The sequence below is a fragment of the Podarcis tiliguerta genome (assembly GCF_965153285.1).
Source record: "Podarcis tiliguerta genome assembly, chromosome: 13".
Taxonomy (NCBI): Eukaryota; Metazoa; Chordata; class Lepidosauria; order Squamata; family Lacertidae; genus Podarcis; species Podarcis tiliguerta.
The window spans coordinates 47,131,934-47,144,987 of NC_139546.1; the positions used below are offsets into that span (position 1 = coordinate 47,131,934).

General features: G+C 51.8%; 1 protein-coding gene and 1 long non-coding RNA gene across 5 annotated transcripts in view; one reads left to right on the forward strand and one right to left on the reverse strand.

Annotated features, from left to right (window-relative positions):
* The first annotated feature begins 241 nt into the window (after window positions 1-241).
* Window positions 242-8,058, forward strand: LOC310662390. Its single transcript, XR_014504278.1, has 3 exons — window positions 242-252; window positions 5,949-7,365; window positions 7,678-8,058. It is a non-coding gene; the product is annotated as an uncharacterized lncRNA (long non-coding RNA).
* The window catches only part of CDH24 (cadherin 24), a 33,956-nt gene continuing 22,967 nt past the window's right edge, over window positions 2,066-13,054 (reverse strand). For all 4 annotated transcript variants that reach the window (XM_083409274.1, XM_083409276.1, XM_083409275.1 and 1 more), the window contains 7 exons: window positions 11,690-11,880; window positions 10,197-10,450; window positions 9,909-10,045; window positions 8,870-8,991; window positions 8,203-8,317; window positions 5,278-5,526; window positions 2,066-3,602 (listed from right to left, as the gene is read on the reverse strand). In XM_083409274.1, coding sequence (XP_083265400.1) covers window positions 3,088-3,602; window positions 5,278-5,526; window positions 8,203-8,317; window positions 8,870-8,991; window positions 9,909-10,045; window positions 10,197-10,450; window positions 11,690-11,880 — 1,583 coding nt within the window. In that variant the 3' untranslated portion in view covers window positions 2,066-3,087. The remainder of the gene's footprint in view (window positions 3,603-5,277; window positions 5,527-8,202; window positions 8,318-8,869; window positions 8,992-9,908; window positions 10,046-10,196; window positions 10,451-11,689; window positions 11,881-13,054) is intronic.

A 13,054-nucleotide genomic window follows, 5' to 3' on the forward strand; every position in this document is an offset into this window, starting at 1 on the left:
GATCAAGACGGTCCCTTTACCAATAGGCAATGCCTCTGCCTTGTTGTATTATCTGCTAAGCGCTTGGAAGGATGCTGCCAGGAGGGAAGGAGCGCTTAGCTGGGAGGTGGGTCCTTACCTGGCCTGGCTGGTAGGAGACACAGCAGCTCAGTTTATCCCAGCAGTTCTGCCTGGAGGCTGATGGGAGTCGGAGCCTGACATGCTCCAGAATGACACAGGTGCTGTACCTTATACAGTGGTACCTCGGGTAAAGTATTTAATTCGTTCTGGAGGTCTGTTCTTAACCTGAAACTGTTCTTAACCTGGAGCACCACTTTAGCTAATGGGGCCTCCTGCTGCTGCCACGCCGCCAGAGCACGATTTCTGTTCTCATCCTGAAGCAAAGTTCTTAACCCGTGGTACTATTTCTGGGTTAGCGGAGTCTGTAACCTGAAGCATATGTAACCCGAGGTACCACTGTAGATCTTATTCTCCAGGTCGAGCCAACAGGTGTTCATGCATAGCTGTCAACTTTTCCCTTTTCTTGCGAGGAATCCTATTCGGAATAAGGGAATTTCCCTTAAAAAATGGGAAATGTTAATGGCTATGTGCTCATGGCACCCAGGGCCTGTGGGAGTGGGCAGCCTTTCCCCCCAGGGGGGTTGAGACCCAGCCCTGGGGGAATGCTATGCCTTAATAAGCCAAGGAAAGAGACAGAACGCCTTGCAGTACTGCTTTCGCCACCCTTTTTTGCCCCTCCAACTGCTTCTCAACAGAACCCGGCAGCCAGCCCTCCAACACACCGTTTCCAATCTATTATACTGCCCACCCTGCTCCTCTTCTAGACTAGGCTAGACCTTTGCCTGCAAAAGCTCACGCCAGCTACAGCAAACTCATAAAGAGGACCGTGCCAGATCAGATCAAAGACCTTTCAGTCTGGTCTGGCGTTCTGTTCCAAGAGTAGCCAGCCAAATGCCTGGGGGAAGCCCACAAAGAGGAGTTGAGCCCAGTCTGTCTGAGGGTGTTTCCAGATGACTCGTTTACTGAGCATTTAACCTGATCTGTTTGCAGGGAGACTAGACGGCAGTTGGCCATTTAATAAGCACTCCTGATTTGTTTGTGGGAAGGTGAGGCAACTCTGTCAGAGCAAGCTACCTCACAACCACCAGTACGTTGCAAAAAGCCCAATTTTGCGGGGAGGTGGAGGGTTTGTTTTTGCACAAGACCGCCTAATGCGCTATAACTGCACAACCTGAATTTGCCAGAATCCCATCCCCAAATAGCGACAATCTGGAAGGGCCCAAAGTTTTATTGGTTGTCATGGTATATCATGGGGTGTGGGCGTTGTTAGGGGAGGGGTAGTACCTCTGCGGGGGACACACACACATTGCGCTCCTTCTGGGGCAGTTTGTCCACCTTTGCACTCATCTCTCTCTTTTGGCTCCTGGAAGCTGCCAGCATGCGACAGCAGCCACAGCCCGGGAAACAGCTTCAACTGGCCAGCTAAATCAGGTGAGGGCAGCCGATGGGTCTCAAACCCTCGGTGAGTTAGGGACTTCTTCTGCATGTGAAGACAGGCTCTGGCAGACTGAGTGGATGAGAGCAAGAGTAGGCGCAACGGTCAAGAAGGCACTTTCTGCAAGTGCTGTAGAGGAAAAAAGGGGCAGATGGGAAGGTAGCCCATCTAGGAGAAGGAAAACTAATTCTAAGCCTCTGCTGCCTTGTGGGATATCTTCACGAGTAAACCCTACACAAATCCAGTGCGGAGACCCTAAGGCAGTTGAATGGCGCCTTGTACTCCTTCCTGCAACTCTTGCAGCCAAGCTGGTGCCAAATGTCTTGCTCTGCTTTCTTTTGGACCACATCAGTGAGGCTGAGAGGGGAGTCTTGTCGTCTGGGCAGCCCAGGACCTCCAGACACACTGCCTAGACTTGCGTACTGGGGAGGTCACCGCTAATGAAACGGTTTGACTTCACCCCCAGAGGCACGCTCCATTGTCTCTCGAGACATACAGATGCCAACAACAACATGCCAACTTGTTCACATCTCGCTCAGGCAGACGCACAACTGAAAATCCACAGTGGTCTTTTTTTTTTTTTAGAAAATAAATTGTTTATTACGAAATTATAACATGGATGTCCCCCACCCAACACCGATTATGCCTTAGCTCCCTAGAATAAAATTGTCCTGGCTATAGAAAGTCCCTTTGTGGTATCAGGAGAGGAGGGCTTTGTCCAGAGGTCAGAGGCCAGATCTGGTCCTCCGCCCTCGCTGCCATCTCCACACATTTTCCCGGGAGCCCATGCAGGGGTGCTGGTGGCGAGGTCAGAAGCCCTGCCCTGGCTGGGGGGGCTGCAAGTTGAATGAGAGGTAAATCCATGCTGGCAAGACTGGATTGTTAGGGTCCAGGGCGGGAGGGAGTTTGGTACCAAAGGATTCTGGGAGAAAATGAATGCATAGAGTTATTTTGTACAGGAGAAGGGGGAAAGAAAAGAACGGAAACCAAAAACAGAATAAACACGGCACAGGTAACAGCAAAATGAAGAGAAAAGAATGTGAACTACAGAGGGGACCAAAACAAAACCCAAACCAAACCAACCCATAACATTTTTGTTTAAAGGCTGAACAAATGACAAAGTAGCATAATAGAAAGCGAATCGAGGACGTCTAAAGGAACAGAGTAAGGAATGGCGGAAACTGGAAGTGCAAAGTAGCTGAAGAAGGGAAGAGAAGAATCCGAAATGAAATCAAAGTAATTTAAACATGAAAGATTCGGGGAGCGGGAAAACCGCGAGAGAATGAAAGACGCACTGAAAGAATAATTGGGGTGGCTAACCTGTGGCCCTGCAGATGTTGCACAACCACAGCCCCCCCAATCATCCCTGACCGCCGGACATGCCGGGTGGGACTGATGTGACTCAGAAACATCTGGAAGGCCACAGACCAGCCGCCCCGGCCTACAGGGAGGCGACGCAAACAAGGACAGGAGATGTCTAGAAGACAAGCTGAAACCGAAAGGGAGAAAGCAACAAGCAACACGACAGGGACAGAGAGGACTGGAGGGCCACGCTGTTCCGTGGATGTGACCCCTCCCCGGTTCGAAGTCCCTCAGGTTGGAGGTGGCCCTTCTGGGGTGCCGTAGAGCTCAGCCAGCGTTCGGAAGAGTGGCCCCCATTCTTCCAGGTACTCGTAGCCTCCGGCGTCGCTGTCGCCCGCGCATGAGGACCCCGGGGAGCTGAGGGACCCCGCCGTGGAGCCCTGTCCCTCATAGCCGTACACCTGGATGGAGTCGTAGGGGGGCACGGAGGGGTCGGCGTCCACTTCGCTCAGGCGGGCCGCCAGGAAGCTGGCCACGTCGTGGGGCTGCGGGGGCCGGCGGGCCGGCAAGGAGGGCGGGAAGTGCAGGCGGGGGAGCACGTCCCGCCGGAAGAGGCGGCGCTGCTGAGGCGCTGGAGGGGCAGCGTCGGGGTTCTGCAGGGCGGCCATGTCGAAGGCCTCCGTGTCCTCTTCGCCCCCGCCTTCGTCGTCGTAGGTGATGATGTTCTCGCGGACGTCCTCTTCTTCGAAAGGCAGCAGCGCCGCCTGCTTCTGCCTCCGGAGGGCGACAAACAGCAGCACCAGGGCTGGAGGCAGGGAGGCGGGTGGCAGGTGCAGGCAGAAAGAAGCAGGGGAAGAAGAAGAAGAAGAAGAAGAAGAAGAGTTTGGATTTGATATCCCGCTTTATCACTACCCAAAGGAGTCTCAAAGCGACAAACATTCTCCTTTCCCTTCCTCCTCCACAACAAACACTCTGTGAGGTGAGTGGGGCTGAGAGACTTCAAAGAAGTGTGACTGGCCCAAGGTCACCCAGCAGCTGCAGGTGGAGGAGCGGGGAATCGAACTCGGTTCCCCAGATTACAAGTCTATCGCTCTTAACTACTACATCACACTGGCTCTCTGGGGAGGACAGGCGTTAGCAAGGCACAACAAACAGCAGGGCTTTCACCACCACACACACCCATACACCTTGTTGGACACTTCTTGTGGAATCAGAAGGACATAATACAATAAGAGCCTTCCCAGGCCAGGCCAGTGGCCCATCGAGTCCAACATCTTTGTTCTTACAGTGTCCGGAAACCCACAAGCAGGACCTGAGTGCAACAGAGCTGTTCTCCACCCCATCTTCAGTGGAGGTGGAAAAGACTCATTCTCAAAAGTCCACCCTCCATAATTAAAACAACACAACAAGATGGAAGAAGTAAAAAATTTTTGAGATCACACATGGGTGAAGGGGAGTGGGGGGTATAGGGGAACATAAAAATTTCTAATACGATATTTCTAATTGTGCTGCAAAGGGAAGTCTATAGCAATTAGGTATATTTTAATTTAGTCAATTATGTAATAGGCTTATGTTACAAAACGAATATGGATTTTGAATTTGATGTTTGCAATTCTTTTTCGGTTTTGGAATAAAGTTTTAAAAAAGAAGAAGTCCACCCTCCATGTTTCTAGAGGTCCTCTGCTCAGTTTGGCACTCATCCTTGGCTCCCAACCTCTGCTCTCAGATCTTTTTGGATCTGCAAGGCCCACATTCTTGGGCTACCATAACAGTGGCTCACTCTACTGCTTTGCTCTTGACCCCAGGACTCTGTCTCAACCCCTGGCACTGTTAACAGAAGCCCACGTTCACATTTCAAGCTGTTTTTGTTGTTGTCCGAGATCCATCCTTAGATAAACATTAGAGATTTAGATAAACAGCCTCTTCCTAGTTTTGAAACTCCATCTCCAGGAATCATTGATTCCACTCCTTCTGAAAATCTACCCTTGCCCTGTCTGGGTTTTCGGTGGGGATGGGCAAATCGTTCAATTGCAGTTGCTAATTTTTTTAAAAGCGCTCTTAAATTCACTTCTCGACATTTCTGCAGTAAATTGCAATTTTTAAAAATCCTTGCGAAAATTTGTTCTAGCGCAGATTTCACATAATTATGTTCTTGCACGTAGTGTTAGCTAAAATGAAAAATTTCGCAAGCAATTTCCCTCCAACGCAATGCATTTCTGTATGTAATTTGCAGTAACGTTTTTTACGCACACTTCCCCCTGACATAAACATGTTTGCACCAGTTGTTTGTTCGTCGAACTGCCTCACAAAATTCTGAAAAGCGTGAACTCTGAAGTTTAGCTATGTTTCAGTTTGCGTATTGGTGCAGAAGTGTGAATTGCCGATCTTCTCACTGGAGTGCGGAAGAAACCAAATTCCTCCCCCCCCCAGTTCGCAGCCCCCATTTCTGCCGCCTGAGTGCAGCCCCTGTTCTTTCTCACCAAGCAGAGTGCCCACACAGGCGAGGATGGCAAGAAGGGCACCCGTGCTGAGGCCTGCCGGGGAGCCCAGGGCCTCGGCCCCGCAGGAGTGCATGGCCCCATCGCGCCGACACCGGCAGATGCTGACGGTCAGGGTGGGGGAGCCTGTGCGGGTGGGGGAGCCCCCGTCCACCAGTTCCAGCGGCACCAGCAGGGACCCGCCTTGTGTGGGCAGGCGGGCGGCACGAAGTAGCAAGGAGGCAGAGTTATCTGGGGAGGGAAAAGATGAAAAGTGGTTAGGGGAACAAACTTATAGACCGCAGCATAAAGCGGTGTAAGGTGCACACACACACACACAGAGAGAAAGCAAGCTCTGAAAATCATAATACAGTGGTACCTTGGGTTAAGTACCGGAGGTCCGTTCTTAACCTGAAACTGTTCTTAACTTTAGCTAATGGGGCCTCCTGCTGCCGTCGTGTGATTTCTGTTCTCTTCCTGAAGTAAAGTTCTTAACCCGAGGTAATATTTCCGGGTTAGCGGAGTCTGTAACCTGAAGTGTATGTAACCCGAGATATGCTTCAGGTTACATACACTTCAGGTTACAGACTCCGCTAACCCAGAAATAGTGCTTCAGGTTAAGAACTTTGCTTCAGGGTGAGAACAGAAATCGTGCTCCGGCGGCGCGGCAGCAGCAGGAGGCCCCATTAGCTAAAGTGATGCTTCAGGTTAAGAACAGTTTCAGGTTAAGAACGGACCTCCGGAACGAATTAAGTACTTAACCCGAGGTACCACTGTATCAACAAACCCTTCAAAACAGTAAGGCTAGCCTACAAACATCAGAAACAAAGCAATTTTCTCAGCTATAAAATTGATATTCCATAAATGATTGGGGTACCCCTTGGGGAAAGTGCTCCTAAACAAAAATGGATTCAGTAGGCACCAAAGCATCCTGGCATTAGGCGGTGGTCTTATTTCAGCTGGTAATTGATCCCAGAGAGCTGGAGCTGCAACACTAAAAGCCTAGTTTGTACTACAGGCAAACACACAACTCTCTGCAACTCCCCATCTGAGAAGCACAGCTGCTAGGCAGTCGGGTCCCTCGGATATATTGGTCTCGAGTTAGAACCACAGAATTGTAGAGTTCCAGGGGACCCCAGGGGTCATCTAGTCCAACCCCCTGCAATGCAGGAACCGCAGTCAAGTTGCTCAGGGCTTTAAATGCCAAAAGGCAAACCTTGAACTGCGCCCGTGTTGGCAGCCTGTGCGGCAGAGGTGTCGATGGGATGCCCTGGGTCAGCCTAGCTGCTGTATCCTGCGCCGCACAAGCTGCCCCTTCCAGGGGAAGCCCCACATAGAGACCACATTGTGGAAATCCCGCCTTGAGGTTCTCAGCGCCAAAGTCACAGCAGCCAAGCTATGTCAGTCGAGGAGCAGCTGCAACCAAATGTGGTCCTAGACTTTGGCTAATGAAACAATCTGTGGTCTTTGAAGCTGTGTGTCAAGGTTATCATTTCCCTTTGTTGTTGTGGTATGTTTTCTGTGTGTTTTCATATTGCAGACTGCCCTATGGTCCTCGGACGAAAGGTGGTACAGAAATTTAATTAGCAACAAACAGCAACCGTAACAGCCACTGGTGCCATCTGTGCCTTGAGTGACAAAGATGGATCAAGCCGCAGCCCCAGGCTATGTACCTGTTCCTTCCTTTACTGTCCGCAACAGGTAACTGAACTACGTCCTGGACGTGGGCAGCACTCGCACACAGGGCCTCTGTCTTTCCAGGGTTTAAGCTCCGTTTGCTGGCACTCATCCAGCCCTCCACTGTGGCCAGATGGTGGTTCAGAGCCTGCCTGGCCATTCTCAATTCAGAGGCTGCATACTGTAGGTACCAATCGCCTGATGAGCATTCCTAAGGGTTTCATATGCTAAGTTGCATTGGGGGGGGGAGCATGCCTCGCAGCACCCCAAAACATGGATGCCAAGGCTGAGGAGCATTTTCTCCAATGCCACTCTCCGGAGATGATCCTGCAGGGGGGACTGGAACAGCTGTAAAGCAGTGCCCCCAACACCCATCCCACAGAGAGGACACCGCGGTTGATGGTGTGCAGTGGCGTAGCGTGGGTTGTCAGCACCCGGGGCAAGGCAAGTAATTTGCGCCCCCCCCCCCGCTGCACTGTCCCTCCCCCAGATAGTCCCTCGCTCTCTCTCCGCACCGCACCGCACGCCTGGCACCCTCCCCTCCACAGTGGGCAGCGACCCGGCGGCTCGGATCGGATTCGCACAGCCAGCACTGCAGTGAGGGAGAGTGAGTGAGCCAGGTAGGGGCAGAGAGCTGCGAGTGCGAGCGCGCCCCCAGATGTTGCGCCCGGTGCGGCCGGACCCCCCTGCACCCCCCACGCTACGCCACTGATGGTGTGTCAAAAGCCACAGAGAGATCAAGCAAAAGAAGCAAGGTTGCAGTGGTGGAGTCCCCTTTTCCTTCTCCCAGAAGAGCTCAAGGCCAATTCAGACCTGACACCATTCTGAAACGAGTCGAGATCCGTGGTTCCCAAACCACCACCCCGCTCCTTGGTTCCATAAACTCATGCCCCATGTCCCCTGCCCTACAAAAAGCACCGTTCAGAGTAGCAGTCGGCACGACCCACTAAGGAAGATAATAACACAATAAAATTAAACAGTAACGATTCATTGCACATGTATTCAAAATCCAATTAAAACTATTTAGTTTAATTAATTCAGCAAAGTTGATGAACTAGATCCAGGGATACCAGCGTTTCAAGGTCTGATTGTCATTTACACCTCCAGCCGCCACCACCACCAACCAGCCCCCAGCCCTTGCCTCTTAGCCCCCCCCTCCTAGGTTATCCCACTACCTCCCAGGCCACTGGACTAGATGACCAGCTGTATCTGGGATGTTTGAGAAAGCCACACCTGAGAGCAATCCCTCACCCTTGTTGTCTCGCACAGTGACGTTCGGGTCCCTGGCCCCAAGCGGGGAGCGGATTATGATGCGGCTCACGTTCCCGTCCTCGTCTCGATCCACCGCTCGGATCAGCTGCACCAACTAGCGGGAGAAGGGGAAAGGAAAGGGGTGAAGGAGCCAAGCTGCGACCCATAGCTGTCAACTTTCCCCTTCTTTAAAGGGAAATTCCCTTATTCCGAATAGGATTCCTCGCAAGAAAAGGGAAAAGTTGACAGCTATGCTGCAACCTCCTCGCCTAGCTCCATCCCTCCCCCCCCCAGTTTTATTTATTTATTAACATTCTTATATTACATTGGTAAACATTGTCATATTACATAGCTTATTATAATATATTTTCCAACATGTATACCGAGATTATATACAAACTTTATATACCTGGAAAAAAAGAAAAGAAAAACAAAGAGAAAAAAACAAAGACAATCCCCCCCCAAATCATATATGTACCAACACATTGGACTTCCTGTCTATCCTGTTGTATATTCCTTTTTTTACAAATGAATGTACTCATATTATTGTATATTTCTTTTCAATTTTATCTAGTACATTCCTATAACAATATGTGCCGCCTAGCTCCACCCTAATAGCCAAACCGGTGGGTGTCATTACCCGTATCAGGTCCCAGGTAGCACTTACGTGGCCGGGGGCAGCATTGTCACAGACAAACGGCTCGTAGCTGTGCTCCAGCTGGGGCGGGTTGTCGTTGACGTCCAGAATCTGGATGGCCACTTGGACGTGGGAGGCCTGTGTGGGGCTGTCTGGGGGCAAGAGCGGGGGGATGGGGAGAAGCACACAGCCCACACACAGCGTGAGGCGGCCGAGGAAAAGCCACGTGGGACATGCCGGGAATGGAATGCAGGCGACACGGAGGGACACACAACGGGCAATTCACCAGGACCCCCCCAATTGAAAAATGTTTAAGTTGCAAAGGGGGAAAGCCGTACAGATCAGCCGCCCCAGGCCATGTGACAAGTGTGCATACGAAGCCATAGGATCAGAGAGATTACAGCAGGCAAAGAGGGGGCATAGGAGCGCATGCCAGGCGGACCATAAGGTGGGGTAGTTAGGAGGTTGTGCAAAATGAACACAAGGCAGGTACACAGAAATTGGCACCCATGCGAATACAGCATTTTAGATCGCACACACACAGCCCCATAAGATCCAAGGAGAGGGAGGGGCCAGCACATGGTGTGCCGCGTTTACACGGGGGGTAGGGAGATGTACGCGATCAAGCAGCCACATTGCGCCCGGCGTATACAACCATGCAAAAACGGAGCCACAGTGAGGTGTGCAGGCCACAGAATTGGCACGCGGAGGAGTGCGTCGCCGCCACATCAGACGTGCGCGGTGATCACGACAAGCAAGGAGCCACACGGGACAAAGATGGCAGAAAAGAGCAAAGTGCGCGAGGCAGGTGGCGCAAAGGAGGAAGTGCATCCCGAGCAGGCAGCCGCATGCAAAACGATGCACGGAGAGAGAAAAAGAGCGAGAGAGACAATGAGTAAATATTTGCCCATTGGGAAATAGGCGTATATATTGCACACTGCGGAATAAGAGCATTGGTTGCCGTGTCTGTTGACGGGGGGGAATCCGACGCGCAAATGAATACCGCAAACCCAGCTGCCGTATCCCAGAGCCACCCACCTGGCCCTCCCCAAACCCACCTGTCCCTTACCAAGTTCTGTTGCCACCACGGTCATGTTATGCCAGGGCAAGAGCTCCCGGTCGAGAGGCACAGAGGTCAGGATGGTCCCGTCCTGAGGGTTGATGCTGAAATAGCGCTCGGGGTCCGTGTGCGGCAGGATGGAGTATCTAGAAGATGGGGGGGAACCTGGGGCATCAGGTTGTCGTGGCAACCAGGTACAAACGGAGCAAGTGTAACTTTCACACACAAGGCAGGCAGATGCTAATCCGCACAGTCCCCACCCCACCCCTGCTCCTGCGGCCCCCTGCTTGCCGTTACCGGATGGCGCTGCTGGGGGAGTCGAGGTCCACAGCTGTCACCTTGCCCAGCAGGGTCCCCGGGGGGCTGTTCTCGTAGACGGCGAGGTGGTAGTCGGAGCGGGAGAAGGCCGGGGGCTCGTCGGCGTCCTCCACCGTGATGCGGACGGTGGCCATGTCCTTGAACGGGCCTTTGCGGATGTACTGGGGGTCAATGAGTGTGTTGGTGGCTTCCACGCGGAAGGTGTACGAGTGGCGCGATTCGAAGTCGAGGGGCTGCGGGAGGGTTTGGGCAAGTTAGAGCGAGGAACCGGAGGGAAAGAGGGAGGGGAGCTCTATGGGACGGGGAGACCCGTGTCAAAAGACGGCAGTGGGGATGCTTGCGGAAGCGGAATAGTGACAGTCAGGGTCACTTCTTAGCGTGAGTCAGGGAAATAAGAAAAGCAGGCCGTGAAGCTACAACTAAGGTGCAAGGCTGGAAGCCTCTGTCAGTCATCGTCTACTGAGTATTCAGTATCGCTCAGTCCAGGCTGACAGTTTAGCAGCCACATCTAGCCAGTTCCAGCTCTCATCAATCCCACTTTCCTGAGCATCCTTTTGGTGACCACATTTGCTGGGACATTAGGACCAGTGGCGTAGCGTGGGTTGTCAGCACCCGGGGCAAGGCAAGTAATTTGTGCCCCCCGCCCCCTCTCTCTCTGCACCGCACCGCACACCTGGCACCCTCCCCTCCACAGTGGGCGGCGACCCGGCGGCTCCGATCGGATTCGCACAGCCAGCACTGCAGTGAGAGAGAGTGAGCCAGGTAGGGGCAGAGAGCTGCGAGTGCGAGCGCGCCCCCCCAGATGTTGCGCCCGGTGCGGCCGGCCCCCCCTGCACCCCCCACGCTACGCCACTGATTAGGACTTATTCCGCTGCTTTAAAGGACATCAGAACATAAAAATGGTCTGCTGGCTCAGGACTGCAATACCTCAAAGACCATATGAACCTACCCGGACCCTGAGATCATCTTCCGAGGCCCGTGTGCCTCCTCCTCGAGAGGTCCGGAGGGTGGCAACACGAGAACGGGGCCTTCTCTGCAGTGGCTCCCCATCTGTGGAATGCTCTCCCCAGGGAAGTTCGCCTGGCGCCTTCATTATACACCTTCAGGCGCCAGGCAAAAACGTTCCTTTCTAACAAGGCCTTTGGTTGACCTGATTGACATAATATAAAATGTGGCTCTTTTAGGGGGCGGGTGTTATTGTTCTTATTTTGATTTTATATATTGGGATCTTTTCTGTGAACTGCCCTGAAACCTCTGGGAATAGGGTGGTATATAAATTCAATAAATAAAATCCTCATCCTCATCATCAGTGGTCTTCCCCTTCATGAACTTGTCGAATCCTTCAGAACCCACAGCTCCCATCTTTTGCTGCCTGCGGGGCAAATGGAGGGGGTGGTCCCTGGGAGGGAGGGAGGAGGATCAGAGCCCCCCTAATTCCAAGGTACCCCCAGAATGGGGGCGCCTCCACCAACCTTTTTCACTGTGATGATCCCGTCCTGTCCCAGCGCATCGGTGTGGATAGCGAAGGCTTCGGCTCCGTCTCCTCCGTCCAGAATGCTGTAGGCCAGCAGAGCATTCTCCCCTTCGTCTGGGTCGTGCGCTCGCAACCGCCCCACGGCAGAGCCGGGAGGTGCAGTCTCTACCACGGAAAACTGGTAGGAGCCTGGGGGATGGGAAGGAAGTGCAGGGAAACAGGCGTGTATATGCAAGAGCCAACAAAGCAAGGACTTTGGGCTAACCAGCAGAACCTCCCCGCTCCTCTCCCTCTATGTCCCCCTAAATCTATCTATCTGTCTATCTATCTATTATTAAATTTTCTGTTTTACAGTTTAAAACACTCATTTAAACATCCTTAAAACATCAATGACTTCCCTTCTTCTCTTTCCACGGTTCATTTTGCATATCATAAATCCCTGCCTATTTTACGGAAACTAAACCATTCACTATCCCATTATTACATCCGTCGAAACTTACTCACACAGTTGAATTTATCTTAATGCTGCCAAAGTTTTCAAGTGTGCACAATTTGCCCCCATATATTCAATAAACATTTTCCAGTCTTCCCTAAATGTATGTTCTTCTTGTTCTCTTATTCTATATGTTAAGTCTGCAAGCTGCGCATATTCTGTCAGCTTAAGTTGCCACTCTTCTTTAGCTGGGAACTCACTCGTTTTCCATTTTGGGGCTAGCAAAACACGGGCCGCAGTGGTAGCATGCATAAATAACCTTTTTTGACACCTGGGAATCTCAGTCTAAATTATCCCCAACGAAAAGGAAGACTCTGGCGTGTGTGTGTTTTGGAAAAGTACTTTTAAACATTTTTTTCCTATTCATTATGGATCATTTCCCAATACTCTTTTACCCTTTTACAAGTCCACCACATGTGAAAGAACGTTCCCTCAACCTCTTTGCATCTCCAGCACCCTATATCCTAAGGGCTGCCCGTACCTTTCAGCGTGAATGTGGGGACAGGAGACAGAGGGGGATTTCTGCTGCATGAGCATAAATCCTTGCACTAGCAGAAGCAGGCTGTGTACACAGCCCACATTGAAAGCACATCCCTCCCTGCCTCAGAGGATCCTGGTAACTGTAATTTACTTCCCACAGAGCTGCATTTACCAGCACCCTTAAAATACAGTTCCCAGGATTTTGTGTGTGTGTGCGTGTGCTTTAAAGGCACGGTGTATACACAGCAATTCTCTGTTGAAGACTACCAAATCATAGAGTCATGGAATCATAGAATTGTAGGGACCCCCAGGGGCCATCTAGTCCAACCCCCTGCAATGCAGGAATCTCAGCTAAAGCATCCATGACAGACAGACGGTCCTGTATACCTG